A 15156-nucleotide genomic window follows, 5' to 3' on the forward strand; every position below is an offset into this window, starting at 1 on the left:
CACCCTTATTTCCCCCTTACGTGTGCTATAAGACCTACCTACCTGCCTGCCAAATTTCATGATTCTAGGTCAACGGGAAGTAGCCTAGGTTTCTTGACATACACGTCAGACAGACAGACAGACGAGGTGATCCTATAAGGGTTCCTTTTTCCTTTTGCGGTACGGAATCCTAAAAACCAGTCAAGTGCGAGTCGGAATCGCACACGAAGGGTTCCGTACCATCATACAATATACATATACCTAGCTCTTTTATGTAGAACACTGCAAGTCAATTACCGACTGCGCTATCTATGTATATGTAATTTAGTAAATTAATTTGTTCATGAACACATTTTAATTTTTTTTTGTGATGTAACCACAAATTCACGGTTGGATTTTGTCCTTTCCTACCTACCTATTGATACTAAATAGCTAAAACAAATAAAAGAGAAAAGTCTATACAAAAATATATTCCAAAAAGAAGTAACATCACATATAAATAATTATTTCGCATTTAAGTACAAGTAACATTCGTATTGTTCTTATTACATCACCTTCATTACATAATATTCGTTAAAAAGTAATCACTTACTAGCAATTATAAATATAGAATTATATAATTACTATATTAATTATATAATAAGAAATATAAATTTACTAGCAATTCTTTAAAATACTATTTTCAACCATTTAGGATATTATGTATCCAAGTGTTAATGTAGTTCTATAATATTTTTTGGAGTCGATGCCAATGAGGTGCCAATGTGGAGTCACAAAACAATATGTAATTGGCACCGGCTCCAAAACATATTATCATAGAACTACGTTGAAATCGTTGATTATTATTTTTAAAGTGGAATGCCCATTCACGCTTACACTAAAGCTTTGCTGACTTTACTTAGAGTTAAAACGAGACGGAGCCATGTTAGATGCATAAATCTGTCTCTTTCTAACTCAGACTTGATGTATAGAGACATGAGAGTACTGTGACTTTGTTCTGACCTAAGACACAATAAAAATGAGACAGTTATGTCTCTCACATAAATCTCCCTTGTTTTAACAAGGAAAGTCTTAGCTAAGTCAAAGTACGCTATCAAAGTCTAATGCTGAGATCTATAGAGCGCACATTGACTTTGCTCAGACTTAAGATTGAGTTAAAACGAGACAGATTAATGTGAGAGATATAGCTTTGTCTCGTTTTAACTCTGTCTTAAGTCTAAACTAAGTCAGAGTGCACTCTACAGATCTCACCCTAAGAATCGGTAAAGTCTGAGCAAAATCAAAGAACACTCCTAAAACTGTTTACACTTTAAATGCTTCTCAGCCTTTGAAGATTTGACATAACACAATATAAGCTGCTTCTAATAAAAGTTCACTTACAAAAGAATCAACAAAATGTAATAATGCCCAGTACTTAAATCTAAATAACATGCGTTTTTGCTGACGAATACTAGCATTTTTTTAGCAAATTTTAGTTTTTATTGTGCATATACCACACACTGGCTTTACTCGGGCTAACGTCGACTAAACACGTGAGCCGGTGTATAATGGAAATCACTCACGATAGTTTAAACGCTAAAATTTTAGTTTCAGCTCCCCAATTGTGTAAGAATAACCATTTCATGGCTATCGCAATCGTCAAGAAATTCTGGCCTTTGATTGGATGATTCGCTGTTTACATTTTTTCACAGCCAATCAAAGGGCAGAATTCTTGACGATTGCGATAGTCATGAAATGGTTATTCTTACACAATTGGGGGGCTGTTTGGAGTATGTTCTACAATGAACCAAAAGCTTAATTTGCTGTAATCCGCTGAAACAGGTACGCAGAACCTGTTTCAACGGATTACAGCGAATTGAGCTTTTGGTTCATTGTATATGATGGACTTCCGCAAAGTAACGCCTGCTTCTATACAACATGGAGTATGTTCATTAACCGACTTCAAAAAAAGGAGGAGGTTCTCAATTCGTCGGAATCTTTTTTTTTTTTTTTTTTTTATGTATGTTCCCCGATTACTCAAAAACGCCTGGACCGATTTTGAAAATTCTTTTTTTGTTTGAAAGGGTATACTTCAAAGTTGGTCCCATTTCAATTTGGTGAAGATCTGATGAACATCTTCGAAGATAGATACTGGAACTCCTCAACGGATAAGAGTAAATTGCTCGCGATCAGTGTAATAGCTTAGTAAACAGTAGATTTTTAACCAGGCATAGCATAATTCCATGGGGCCACTAAAAATTGTGAAATAAAATTTTTTTACAAAAAAAATAAAAACCGACTTCGTTACATAAACACTAAAAATTGAAAAATAATTTAATTTATTACCGATTATATTATGTATACAAGAGTTAATATAGTTCCATAATAATATTTTTTGGGGTCGGTGCCAATGAGGTGCCATTGTGGAGTCCCATAAAAATATGAAGTCTAGACGATTCGCGCAGCTAAAGCTAATTTGCACCGGCACCATTACAGCGAATTAAGCTTTTCGTTCATTGTATATGATGGACTTCCGCAAAGTAACGCCTGCTTCTATACAACATGGAGTATGTTAATTTATTGTAACTGTATCACAATAAAAATAATGTTACTGTCTGTATTATAATAATTCATAGTCTAGCTTTTAATCTGTGACAGTAAATTACAGTTTTATTTTCCACATTCACGAAAGTAGGTATACACGAAAACGAAAATAATTTAAATGACTATTCCCACAAGTACAATAATTGTAGGTTTATAAATTCGTTAATTTTTCGCATCAGGTAATCAACTTAGAGGCTCTACGAGACATTTTTGAAGCGAAGCTTTGTTTACGGATATTTGGGCTCAGACGCCCGAAAAAAAATGGAAAAAATAAGTTACCGGCCCGTAACTTCTCCGAGACACGAGATAGGAACTTCTTATTTTACGACTTTTAATAGACTGACCGGACTGGACCGGATTAAATCGGACCAGACTGGCCTTAACTGGTTCACTCCGATCAAAATGCGGGCTATACACGATCAAGTTTGCAGCAAACTGAAAGCGGCGCCCTGTAAACTTGACGGTGTATGGCTATCAGTGTGCATGACAAGTCGACTTGTCAAGTCAATCAAGTCCGCTGCAATCTTGACGGTAAACTGAACTTGATCGTGTATTTCCAGCGTTACTTTTAACAAGAAATGCGTAAAGCTTCGCTTCTGTCGGGGGTTCCCTAACGCCTTGTTTTACTGAAAACTTATATACAGTGGCCCCAAAACAAGTAGTCCCATCTGAACACGAGGCGTATCACTGCACAAAGCACTAAAACAAATTAATGTCAGCTGGCTTGTGTATTGCTCTATGACCTGTGCACATCGCCATGTTGCAATATTCTTGGACTGTAGAAATAAAACTATGTGGTTTTTTGAATAGCGGTAGTTTATGGGGCTAGAATTCATTATCAACGAGAATAATTAAAAAAAAAAAAACATGATTTTTATCTATTTTTAACATAAACGTCACGCTGTACGGAAGGTGATTAACGACGTCACAATCCGTAAACGAAAAATTTTCAATTTTTAAACATAAAAAAATAGAGTAATTTCTGTGGGAAAATATTTTTTGTGTTAAAAATTTAAAAATATTTGTCGTTCACACCTTGTGACGTCATTAATCGCTTTTGGTACAGCGTGACGTTAATAATTAATTATTTTAAAAATAAATAAAATCACGAATTTTTTTCTAGCCTATCTATACAAAAAATTACGTCATTTTACTACTACAGTCCAAGACCCTATTTCAGATTAGACTGCTTGTATTGTGATCACGTGAGGCTGGCTCAGTGCTTATAGCCAAATGGTTAGAGCTGAACGACTTAGCTTAGCTGGCTGGTCCCCCGTCAGAGCGCGTTGTGTTCTTTGAGCAGGAAGTGTCCCACCAGACGCTTCTGAATGTCCGTCACTCCGCCGTAGATTTGCGTGCCGCGGGCGTCTCTGTTCACAGAAAATAAGAATTATAGAATAAGAATTACATCTGCATGCATAATTCTGTATTGTATTATTATTATAGCTCTCACTTATTGCCATAATTATCTCATTGACATTAATACAAATACAAATTTCTTTATTGCGAATCTGGAGGAAAACAGTGGAGATGTTACAAAAACAAAAAGGTACAGCCAAATTCTGCCTATTAGCAAGCAATATGATATTCCTAACAAACGTGTACATAGTTTTGATAAAATTTGCCAAATTTAATACTTAGTCACAAAAGAATAATATAGTAATTAATAAGTTCCTAACACTTTTAAAATTGTTAAATTCTATTTTATGCTATTTTTTAACCGGACAAAGTAGATTGCCGTGTATTCCTGTAATGATAACTGTACTCGGACTAGACAATTACTATAATGCAATATTTTTAATGCTAATACAGTGTATCGATAGTGTATCATATTAAATAAATAAATAAATAAATTATAGAACAAATCTGTTCACTGGTTCTAGTTAAGACTGCTTGCTAATTCTATGTTAGCCGACAAGGTATGGTTTCCACCATCTCCCATTCACCTGAAGTGTCTCTAGGTGTCGAACTTGGTGGACAGTCCCCTGCAGCCTAGTAGTTGGCGATGGCGGCGGCCGGATTTGTGCGCGCTACGTATTTGGCAATGCTGTTCTAAGATTACCCACAGGATTGACCTTGGTGAACAGTCCCCTGCCGCCCAGGATCTTTACCAGCAATTTAACCATACCAGCTACATATTTAGCCGTGGAACTGATCTATTCTTACCTGAAATGTCTCTCAGCATTGAACTTGGCCACTCGCCACGATAGCCGCATTTTAACCCCCTACGTATTTGACCATGGAACTGTTTTATGCTTACCTAAAGTGTCTCTCGGCATTGAACTTGGTGGACAGTCCCCTGCCGCCCAGGATCTGCACGCAGTGGTCGGCGACGGCGGCCGCGTTTCTGCCGGCCACGTATTTAGCCATGGAACTGTTCTTAGTGCTAACGTCTGTCGCCGCTCTATATGTTAGCAGACGAGCCGTCTCTACCATAATGCACATGTCTGTTAATCGATCCTGCAAAACAAACTGTGATGGTTAATTCTGCTAATTTGTGCTTCAAATTAAAGCAGAAGCGATTAAAATGCGAAAACCCATGAAACGGAAGGTTATTTTCTGTATAACCAGTGATACAATAGCCGTATGCTACTTGATACAATCCTACTGCATAAAATCATCAACAATCAAACGGATACCACACTTTTGTCAAAAATAGGTCTAAATTGTAAAATCCCAAAACGAGCAACTCGCACTTACAACGTATTTCCAACTAAGCCCTGCCGCACTGTTTTTGCGACGCACTCTTTCCTCAATCGCATCTGTCATCAATTTAATACGCTTCATCAGAAAGATCGACAGCTAAATATTTTTAATTCTACGACAACCTGCTTTCGTCGTAACGTCATTATCTTCCTACGAAAGGGAGCTAATTAATCAGTTTGTAATGAGACTTAACCGATTTAACGTGCTAATTCCTTATTACATTTTGCTTTACTTTACTGCCTTTTAAAGTCATAACATCATTGTACCTAAATCTTTTGTACTAGCCAGTTGTTAACGTTTATGCTATGTGTCCTTTAGTTATAAATCCTTTTGTATGTAAATACTTGTGTATGTGTAAATGTTGTTGGTTAGTCAAAAAAAAAATACAAGTTACAACCCGCAACATGCAATGTGCGTGGTTCAATATTTACTTCCTGTCCAGCCGATTATTTACAGGAATAAAATCCAGATGAATCTATATAGAGAGAGAGCCAGCGCGTGCCAGACCTTCGTTATTTTATGAAAGTTGAAAATTTTTCTGTATACTGTCCCCGATACAGGTAGGAACGACCAGCGACTATGAAGTTTGGATAATGATGGCTTTGGGAGGTAATAGGTACAGTTCTTGCAATTCACGAAGGCTAGTGGACTTTACTTGTGGTAACGTCGTTTACATGGTCATTGCGTAAGTGTGCGTGCATGTCGGACCAATCAGTCGCGAGCAAGCGCTGTTAAACGCACACATTTAGTGTACCTTACGTATACCAATATGACTTAAACACAAGCATGAGACACTGGCCTTCGTGAAATGCAAGAACTATAATAAAGTTGTAAAAAAATCTTACATCAAGTCTAATGTTTTTATATTTTCTTCGGAATAGGATTAGAAAACACGCGATGCATTGCAAGACACCCTTAACATTAACAATTTATTAAACTTTTAATTTATTAAAGTAATAGTTTATTAATTGGTAAGTGCGTCTGTCTGGCTGTCACGTTTTCACAGCCCATGCATTTAGACGATTTCGACGGGCGAAGCCGCAGGCATCATCTAGTTAAGAATTATCATCATCATCATCATCAACCAATAGACGTCCACTGCTGGACATAGGTCTCTTGTAGGGACTTCCACACGCCACGGTCTTGCGCCGCCTGGATCCAGCGGCTCCCTGCGACTCGTAGTTAAGAATAGTCACTAAATATTTGTATGAGTTCTTACCTTTACAGATGGCAGTCTTGTCAGATTTTTCCCGAAAGCATGTCTCTCTTTCGCGTAACTGATGGCCGTGTCCAATGCTGCCTGCGCGATTCCTGTTTCAAGCAAAACTAACTTAACAGCCAGCTTCATAGAAGCGACAACTCGTTGGCGGGTGGATCCTAAAACAGTGCTGTTTCCATAGATGACGGAAAAAACGTTATCTGTGCATTTATAACGTTATACGTTGCAGTATTTGCCGCCCTAGGCCTCAGCTGTCATATAGTAAGACTAGTAAGTACCAGCCGCTCGGCACCCATGCCGTAGCCAGAAATGAGGGGGGGAGGGGGGGGGGGGGGAATAATAGGTAATATATGGAAATCCCTACAATATACTTATATTCTATTCTATATATATATATACATTTTTTTTTAAAGAATATTAGCCATGTTAAATGACTAATATTCCCCTTTCCTCTCCAACTAAGCGTCAGGCTTGTGCTAGGAGTAGGTACGACAATAGTGCAACGGGCGGGGTTTGAACCGTCGACCTTTCGGTTTTCAGTCCACTCCTTTACCCGTTGAGCTATAGAGGCTCTAACTATTCTATTGAGGCTATTCTATTATAGTCTATTTATAATTTTTTATGATACCCACCCATACTTCAAGCTAATTTCTAAATAATTGCAGAACCGGCATGCGGAACTGAATGAGATATACAATCTCAAATTTCGGCACTGGCAGCAAACGAACCGTGGCCTAGCGGTCTAAGGCACTCCGGGCGTGATTCCCAGGGAGACGCAGGTTCGAATCCCACCAGTTCCGCAATTTTTGATAGGCATTTAAAAATCACTTATGTCCAGCAGTGGACAAGGAAGACTTACCGACAGCATGAGCGGCGATGCCGATCCGCCCCTGGTCGAGTTGCGCCATGGCGATCTTGAACCCCTCGCCCGCTTGTCCCAGAAGGCAGCTGTGTGGGACCCGCACGTGTTCCAGCGTGAGGTCACAGGCGGTAGCGGCCCTGAGGACGGCGCTTTAATTCTGTTTTATTTTCCCCCTTTGTGGGAGGGCTAGGGGGTACAGAGGAATTGTTAAGCAAGAGTTCCTCTATATTAGAATGTAAATATATATCAAAACTGACTGATCTGTCAACTCACAGCTCCAACCACTGATCGGATCGGGCTGAAATTTGGCATGCAGATAGCTATTATGACGTAGGCATCCGCTAAGAAAGTATTTTTGAAAATTCAACCCCTAACGGGGTGAAATAGGGGTTTGAAATTTGTGTAGTCCACGCGGACGAAGTCGCGAGCACAAGGTAGTCTAATATATTTAAGTTTTAATAATGTAAATAACGGGTATAGTACGCATATATACGGGTAGAATTGGCATTCGGGGTGGGGACGGGGCACCTTCGCACGGCCCCCGTGCTAACCCTGTGCGGAATAGCGCGGGTAACGTGCGGGAGTGCGGGGTGCCCCCCCCCCCCTTAACACTCCGAATGCCATCTCAACCTGTCGCGTCCTATATGTATCATAATAATACAGTATTTTACACAAAATAGTATTAGCGATAAGCAATCGAAAAATGTTAATTTCAATTTATATATTATAATGAACTTTATAATTCATTTTATACTACTGTTATATAGTTTTGTGAATTTTTATAATTTTGCTTTTTAAAATTTATAATTTTAACAATTTTTGTAAGTATGTTTATGTTAGTTTGTACTCGTAGTTTAATTAGTGTAATTGGCTTTATGGCCGTTCTAATTAAATAATAAATAAATAATAATAGTTAAATTATGTTATCAAAAATTTTATTAGACATTGGGGCCGATTCTCTTGTACACAATCTCTAAACTAAACTAAATTAACAGGTCTAAATCTAGTGCCATCCTTTTCCGCAAGCAACATTATGAAAGGGATAGCAATAGATTTAGGCGTGACATTTTAGTTTAGTTTAGAGATTGTGTACAATGGAATTAGCCACAATGTTAAGGTAACTAAGAAGACAAATAAAATAATAAAGCGTCAAATAATGGCGATCGCAAAACTCACCTCACACCCATCAAGGGCTCTTTCTTTCCTCTGAATACACCTTCAGCGTCCAAAGGGACGAGGAAACCTACAACAAAGGACCAACAACGTTTATTAGGTACTAGCTGACCCGGCGAACTTCATACCGCCTAACAGCCCTTTCGCACGGCGTCCAGTTTTTTGCAGGAATCCTGTTTTCTGCAGGATCCCGTTTGATGGCGAATGTGTTTGTATGCTAGCGTTCACACGAGCATCCCGCATGTGGGATCCTGCAGAAAACGGGATCCTCCAAAAAACTGAACGCCGTGTGAAAGGGCTGTAACAGTCGATTCTTCAATTTTTTTAATGCTTACAATTTTTTAAATTTTTCTCTCCGTAAGAACCATCCTCGTACTTCAAGGAATATTATAAAAAAGAATTAGCGAAATCGGTTCAGCTGTTCTCGAGATTTGCGATCAGCAACACATTCAACGATTCATTTTTATATATAGAGACTAGCTGACTAGCTGGTATGCTCGCGACTTCGTCGGCGTGGATTTAGGTTTTCTAAAATCCCGTGGGAACACTTTGATTTTCCTGGATAAAAATTATATCATGCAAAAAATCACGTCATTCCGTTGCACAGTAGCGACGTGATTGAAGGACAAACCAACAACACTTTCGCATTTATAATAAGTTAGCGCAATGTCTGCACGGAATTCCGCTAAAATTAGTCCCTAATACTCACAAGCAAGTCCTTTGTGTCTCAGTTCAGGATCAAAGGTGGCAAAGACCACCGTGGCAGCGCCCTCCACTGCCGACGTCACCCAGCTCTTCTTGCCGTTCAGTATCCAGAAGTCACCATCCTGACGAGCAGTAGTCTTGATATTCGCTACATCGCTACCCGCATCTATGGAACAAATTAAATCTTGAATAGCTCGTAAACTTATAAACTACTGTATGGTTCGTCAGACACTGTCATGATGGGCAACAATACGCGCCCCAAAAACCGGCCAAGTGAGAGTCAGACTCGCGCACCGGGGGTTCCGTACTACAGTCGTATTTTTTCGACATTTTGCACGATAAATCAAAAATCATGCATAAAATATATAAAAATCTGTTTTAGAATGTACAAGTAAAGCCCTTTCATATGATACCCCGCTTGGTATAGTTATCTATTATATTATAGACAAGCTTATGCTCGCGACTTCGTCCGCGTGGACTACAAAATTTCAAAACCCTATTTCACCCCCTTAGGAGTTGAATTTTCAAAAATCCTTTCTTAGCGGATGCCTACGTCATAATAGCTATCTGCATGCCAAATTTCAGCCCGATCCGTCCAGTAGTTTGAGCTGTGCGTTGATAGATCAGTCAGTCAGTTAGTCAGTCATTCAGTCAGTCAGTCACCTTTTCCTTTTATATATATAGATTTTGACAAACAAACGTATTTCGTGAAATGATTAGCCACATTTTATATATAGGTATAGTAGTATGAATACTAGTTTTGTTTATCGAGTTAGATAACAATGACCAACAAAAGGTCGTTATGATTCTAACAATGTATAAGTACCTATAATATTATGCTCTTATGCAACACAACCAACAGCCAACAATAAGTAATAACTAATAATATGTTTGACTAGCTTATGCTCGCGACTTCGTCCGCGTGGACTACACAAATTTCAAACCTGTATTTCACCCCCTTAGGGGTTGAAGGGGGTTAACCGCCGTTATGCTGCAGTATTGGACTACTGCAGTCTGCAGTGATTATATTCGGGCAGAAATACAACATAACAACTTTATGATTTTATGCTGAACAAAACATTAACCTGGTTCACTCAGCGCAAAGCACCCAACACCTCCTCTAGTGAAATCAGACAGGAACCTTTCCTTCTGCTCGGGCGTTCCTCTCTCATTAACCAGGTTAGCATACAGGAAGTTGTGTATCGACACCACCATCCCAGTGCTGGCACAGCCTCTGGAGATTTCCTCTACTGCAACGGCTAGCGATAGGTAATCGAGACCAAGGCCGCCGTACTCTTGGTCGACACAAGCGCCCATGAGACCAAGGTTCGTCAGCTGTTTTATCTAAAATTTAAATAGAGGAAAATGACGGTTTAAACAATTTGCCTGTAATAAAGGTAATTACTGTGATAGCCTAATGGTTAGAACGTCCGCCTTCTAATCGGAGGTCGGGGGTTCGACCCCGGGCACGCACCTCTAACTTTTCGGAGTTATGTGCGTTTTAATTAATTAAATATCACTTGCTTAAACGGTGAAGGAAAACATCGTGAGGAAACCTGCATGCCTGAGAGTTCTCCACAATTTTCTCAAAGGTGTGTGAAGTCTACCAATCCCCACATGGCCAGCGTTGTAGACTATGGCCAAACTCTTCTCATTCTGAGAGGAGACCTGTGCTCTGCAGTGAGCCGGCGATGGGTTGATCATGATGATGAAAGGTAATTACACAACACACTATTACGGTTATTATCACAACACTACACAATATTATGGCCTCGCCTCGCCTCTCGCGCGCCCTAGTTTAGTGCAGTTGCACTAAACAACTGCCATCCTATTTCTAAAAAGCTGTTGGACTTATGCTGTTTATCTAACCATCAAAACTGATGGGATTTAGAAACATTGATATTGGTGGACTTTATCGTTGAACCCAACTCCTCAACCCTGACACTGTAAGTAAATGCATTCCTAAATTGCAGTGATCCCACAGGATTTTTAAGGAATCATCCTTTTAAATGTTTTTACGAAAATTGCATGCTGGGGATGGGCTACTAGGATAGGCTATTTTTTGTCCTGGAAAATCAAAAGGTCCCACAGGATTTTTAAAAACCTAAATAGACGCGGACAAAGCCGCGGGCATCAGCTAGTATACAATATTATTAGGATAAGGATACTTAAGGTTAGCTCACATAAACCAACACTGCTTATCAGAAGTTTTACAATCTATCGTATTTGGGAAGCACTCGAGTATTATTGTGCTCACTTATAGACGAGATAAAAATACCTTAGATAACTGAAATGTTCCTTTTCCTTTTTAAATGTAACAATATTTGTCCTTTATCATCATCATCATCAACCTATTGCCAGCTTACTCCTGAGCACAGGCCTCCTCTCAGAATGAGTTAAGCTGGGTTTTGCCATTCAAGACTGCCATGTTAAATGACTAATATTCCCCTTTCCTCTCCAACTAAGTGTCAAGTTTGTGTTAGGAGTAGGTATGACAATAGTGCAACGGGCGGGGTTTGAACCGTCGACCTTTAGGTTTTCAGTCCACTCCTTTACCCATTGAGCTATTGAGACTCAAAATTAATTTATTCAAGTGTGGATTGGCAGACTGGACACACCTTTGACAACGTTATGGAGAACTCCAAGTATGCAGGTTTCCTCACTGTGTTTTTCTTCACCCATATAGGCCCTACACAATTTGCAAGCCTTTGGAGGCCTGACCCCATTATTTTAATTTGTTTAATACACGTCACATAACTACAGATCATTTGGGGATGTCAGTGTACACTGTACATACACCAAATGTCCCAAATCCCCAAATTTTTATTAACTTTGCCAATGTAAATAATAGTAATGTCAATAACATGAGATCATGATAAGTAATATAATCATCAAACATAGTTAAGTTTAACTTTTACACCAATTACATGAAAGAAAAAGAAAGAAACAAAACTAGTTATTCATCTTGTGCATAACATATTAACAAACTTAAAATTATTGGTTAGTAGGTAGTAGTTAGTAATAAAATACTTAATAATTACTCAAAATGAGTTCTTACACCCACTTGGCACAATATGAAATGGCCCCAGCTCAGCTTTAATGCTGTAGGTTTTTAAAAACAAAACCTGAGCGCTGGTATTCTGTCGGGACCAAAACGAGTAATACTACTACGTTCAAATAGTTTCACAATCGTCTGTAATTGACAAGATGATTATGATAAAAAGTATTACCTCTTCAAAAGGGAAAAGGCCTTGTAAGTCCAGCTTAGAGGCATTTGGTTTAAGGTATTGATTGGTGTAATTCCTAGCCAACTCCTGAATAGCCAGCTGTTCTGCATTCAGTTGGCTGGTGAAGCTGCGACTTTGGGATGCCACGGCTTTCATACATTGTAGCAAGCATACTGGAAACAGAAAATTTTGTAAGAAACTAGCTAATGCTTGGCATGCATTGCAATAAAAATATTTTATTTTGACCATCAACAAGGTCAACAAATGAACTCAGGGACATATAGTACTATCTACTATTATTATATTCTATGCCTCAGGGCATATTGGAGCTGGCTTGGACTCTGCGCAACAAAGAACTCAATAAAAATAAAACTCTAGGAAATCAATTTTAATTTGAAAAAAAAAGAAATTCTCGTTAGAACATGTAAATCTTCATACAATTATTATCAGTCTTGTTAATGGTTTTCGTAAAAAACAAACAATAATTACTGCAATAAGTACTTACAGCTGGATTTTGTTGATTTTAAGAGCGCGCCCGCAACCATTTTGAGAATGCTGATTTTAAATTTTATTCAACTTTTATCGCTGTGTGACGCGGCCGATGTAGCATTACATGGAGTGCAGAGAATGATAAATAATCATTTAATGATAATACACAAGGTCAAGCGCTCATTTGAATTTCGGATATTTTGAAAACACTAACACAACCAAAAGTTCATCTGATAATTTTAACCGGTTCTTCAACTTTAAAAATTACAAAACACAAGTTCATGAATACTTTAGCGAAGAAGAGCACTAAATTCTACAATCTACCCGCTAGTTTATTTTAAAATTATTACTTTTCAAGCACCGAGAAATAAAAGTTTTCAAGCCAACAAAAAGTTTATGGCTTATGTAAGGAGACCACGAAGGAAAAATAACTCGAAGATGATTTCACAAGTTTATTTGTCGGTTTTCATTACAGAACTGCTTGCCTATTAGGCCACACGGCTTTTTATATCGTTTATCATGAATGAACTATGATATTAATCGAAATGACGTGAAGGTACCTTCATTCATTCCTTAAGAATCGTTTTCAAAGTATCTTAATTAAAGTCATTATTATGTTAACAACCAAATATATGTAATACTACTTTGATAAATAATTTTAGTAATTTTAACGATTAGCAAGCTTAATAAGTAAGTTACTTTAAATAGATATGCAATTTAGGGATGTGTATTGTCAACAACATTTGATTGAATGAATCACATAAGGTTTAGGTTGCAATATTCTTCATTCAATCAAATGTTTCCTTCATATCATATTTAATGCGTTCTATTATTTATGGCCATAGTATTTAACTCATTACAAATTTTTATATTGGATGATTGATTTCACGATTTCTAACATTTCGGCCTTTCTGATAATCATAGTTTGTCCTCAAACTTTTAATTGCATAAGTAGATAATTAACTATAATTGACAATATTTTAGCACCTTTGTATTAAGTGAGAAGAGCGTGCTAAAGACTTTTAAATTTAAGTAGAATTTCCTTATATCTTCACATAATGTACTTATGTCCACTGTGCTTTTGCTTTCATGAGACTACACCTTGACTATATCAAACTCAAATTGTTTATCCAGAATTGGTAAAATGATGTAGTGGTGATAATTAATACGTACTTAAAACTAAAGCTACGAGAATGCCAAACGCGCCCGTCTGAGCGTGAAAGAGCCTACAACAAACTCAGCCGGGTATTCTTTTTATTATCACCACTTTACAAAATCACTAAGAACTTACACAAAGCTGTTAAGCAACTCATTCCCAACCAAGCTTTCTTATCATTCAAATAGTACTTTACGTATTATTGTAATAGAATTTTTTAATAAGTTTACGTTTTATGAAAACTTTGAACTTGTTGAGAGACATCTCCAATATGTCTTCTGGAAGCTTATTATACCAGCTAAATGTTTTATTACCAACTAACTTAACTAAATATAAAATCCTTGAGATTATTTAAGATCTATTTAACTAATATTACTAAGATTTTAATTCATCTTGATCTTATTTAAGATTTTTAGCTTCCGGACTATTATTTTATACATTTAAAACAGGATTAAAATAATCGTCAAACTGTAACAATTAAATCAGAATTACAATATTCAAATGAGAATGGATTGATACATGAATTAAGTAATAACTTTAGTATTTGAGTAATGAAACATAATTAGAACTTGAGTGACGTCAAAAATTGTGTCGCAAAAAAAATAACCAATCAATAATTTAATTTATCATAATCTGAAGCATTAATTAAAATTACACTGATTTAAATAAAATCACAGAGAAAATAAAATTCTCATACATATTTACTAATTCTATCTATCTATCTTGTATGAATTAATTTAAAGAAAATCTCTCGTAGGAACTTCCATAGTCCTGTGCCGCCTGAATCCAGCAGCTCCCTGCTACTCATATCATTCAATTTTCAAATAATGCTTAACATTTTCTATAAGCATCCCTAATTCTATGCCTGAAATTTTCTTCAGACATGCCCTTAATTTCGTGTCTAGAACTTCTTCAGACATACCCTCATTTTATGCTGGAAGTTCCTTCAAACATGCCCTTAATTCTATGCCCGAATTTTTTTTCAGACATGCCCTTAATTTCGTGTCTAGAACTTTTTCAGACATACCCTCATTTCATGCTGGAAGTTCCTTCAGAC

The 15156-nt window shown here is 37.5% G+C and overlaps 1 protein-coding gene across 2 annotated transcripts; it reads right to left on the reverse strand.

Moving 5' to 3' along the window:
- Positions 1-433: 433 nt before the first annotated feature.
- LOC117987708 (short-chain specific acyl-CoA dehydrogenase, mitochondrial-like) lies at positions 434-13343 on the reverse strand. 2 transcript variants are annotated; one of them, XM_034974748.2, is made up of 9 exons: positions 12960-13343; positions 12458-12627; positions 10313-10571; positions 9232-9393; positions 8526-8592; positions 7347-7486; positions 6488-6579; positions 4823-5022; positions 434-3932 (listed from the first exon to the last, which is right to left on the reverse strand). In XM_034974748.2, the coding sequence occupies exons 1-9, from the start codon at positions 12997-12999 to the stop codon at positions 3839-3841; spliced, it is 1224 nt and encodes a 407-aa protein (XP_034830639.1). In that variant the 5' UTR covers positions 13000-13343; the 3' UTR covers positions 434-3838. The 2 variants fall into 2 exon arrangements, with proteins under 2 accessions (XP_034830639.1, XP_034830638.1); XM_034974747.2 differs by having other exon boundaries at positions 7347-7498.
- Positions 13344-15156: the final 1813 nt, after the last annotated feature.

Source organism: Maniola hyperantus, chromosome 13 (genome assembly GCF_902806685.2).
Source record: "Maniola hyperantus chromosome 13, iAphHyp1.2, whole genome shotgun sequence".
Taxonomy (NCBI): Eukaryota; Metazoa; Arthropoda; class Insecta; order Lepidoptera; family Nymphalidae; genus Maniola; species Maniola hyperantus.

Excerpts from the sequence above, each read along its gene's own strand:
- LOC117987708 (XM_034974747.2), bottom strand. The coding sequence starts at position 12,999 with ATGGTTGCGGGCGCGCTCTTAAAATCAACAAAATCCAGCT. Across the intron at positions 10,572-12,457 it reads GCCTTTTCCCTTTTGAAGAG|ATAAAACAGCTGACGAACCT; the intron begins GTAATACTTTTT and ends TTTAAATTTTAG. Across the intron at positions 8,593-9,231 it reads GAGACACAAAGGACTTGCTT|GTTTCCTCGTCCCTTTGGAC; the intron begins GTGAGTATTAGG and ends CCTTTGTTGTAG.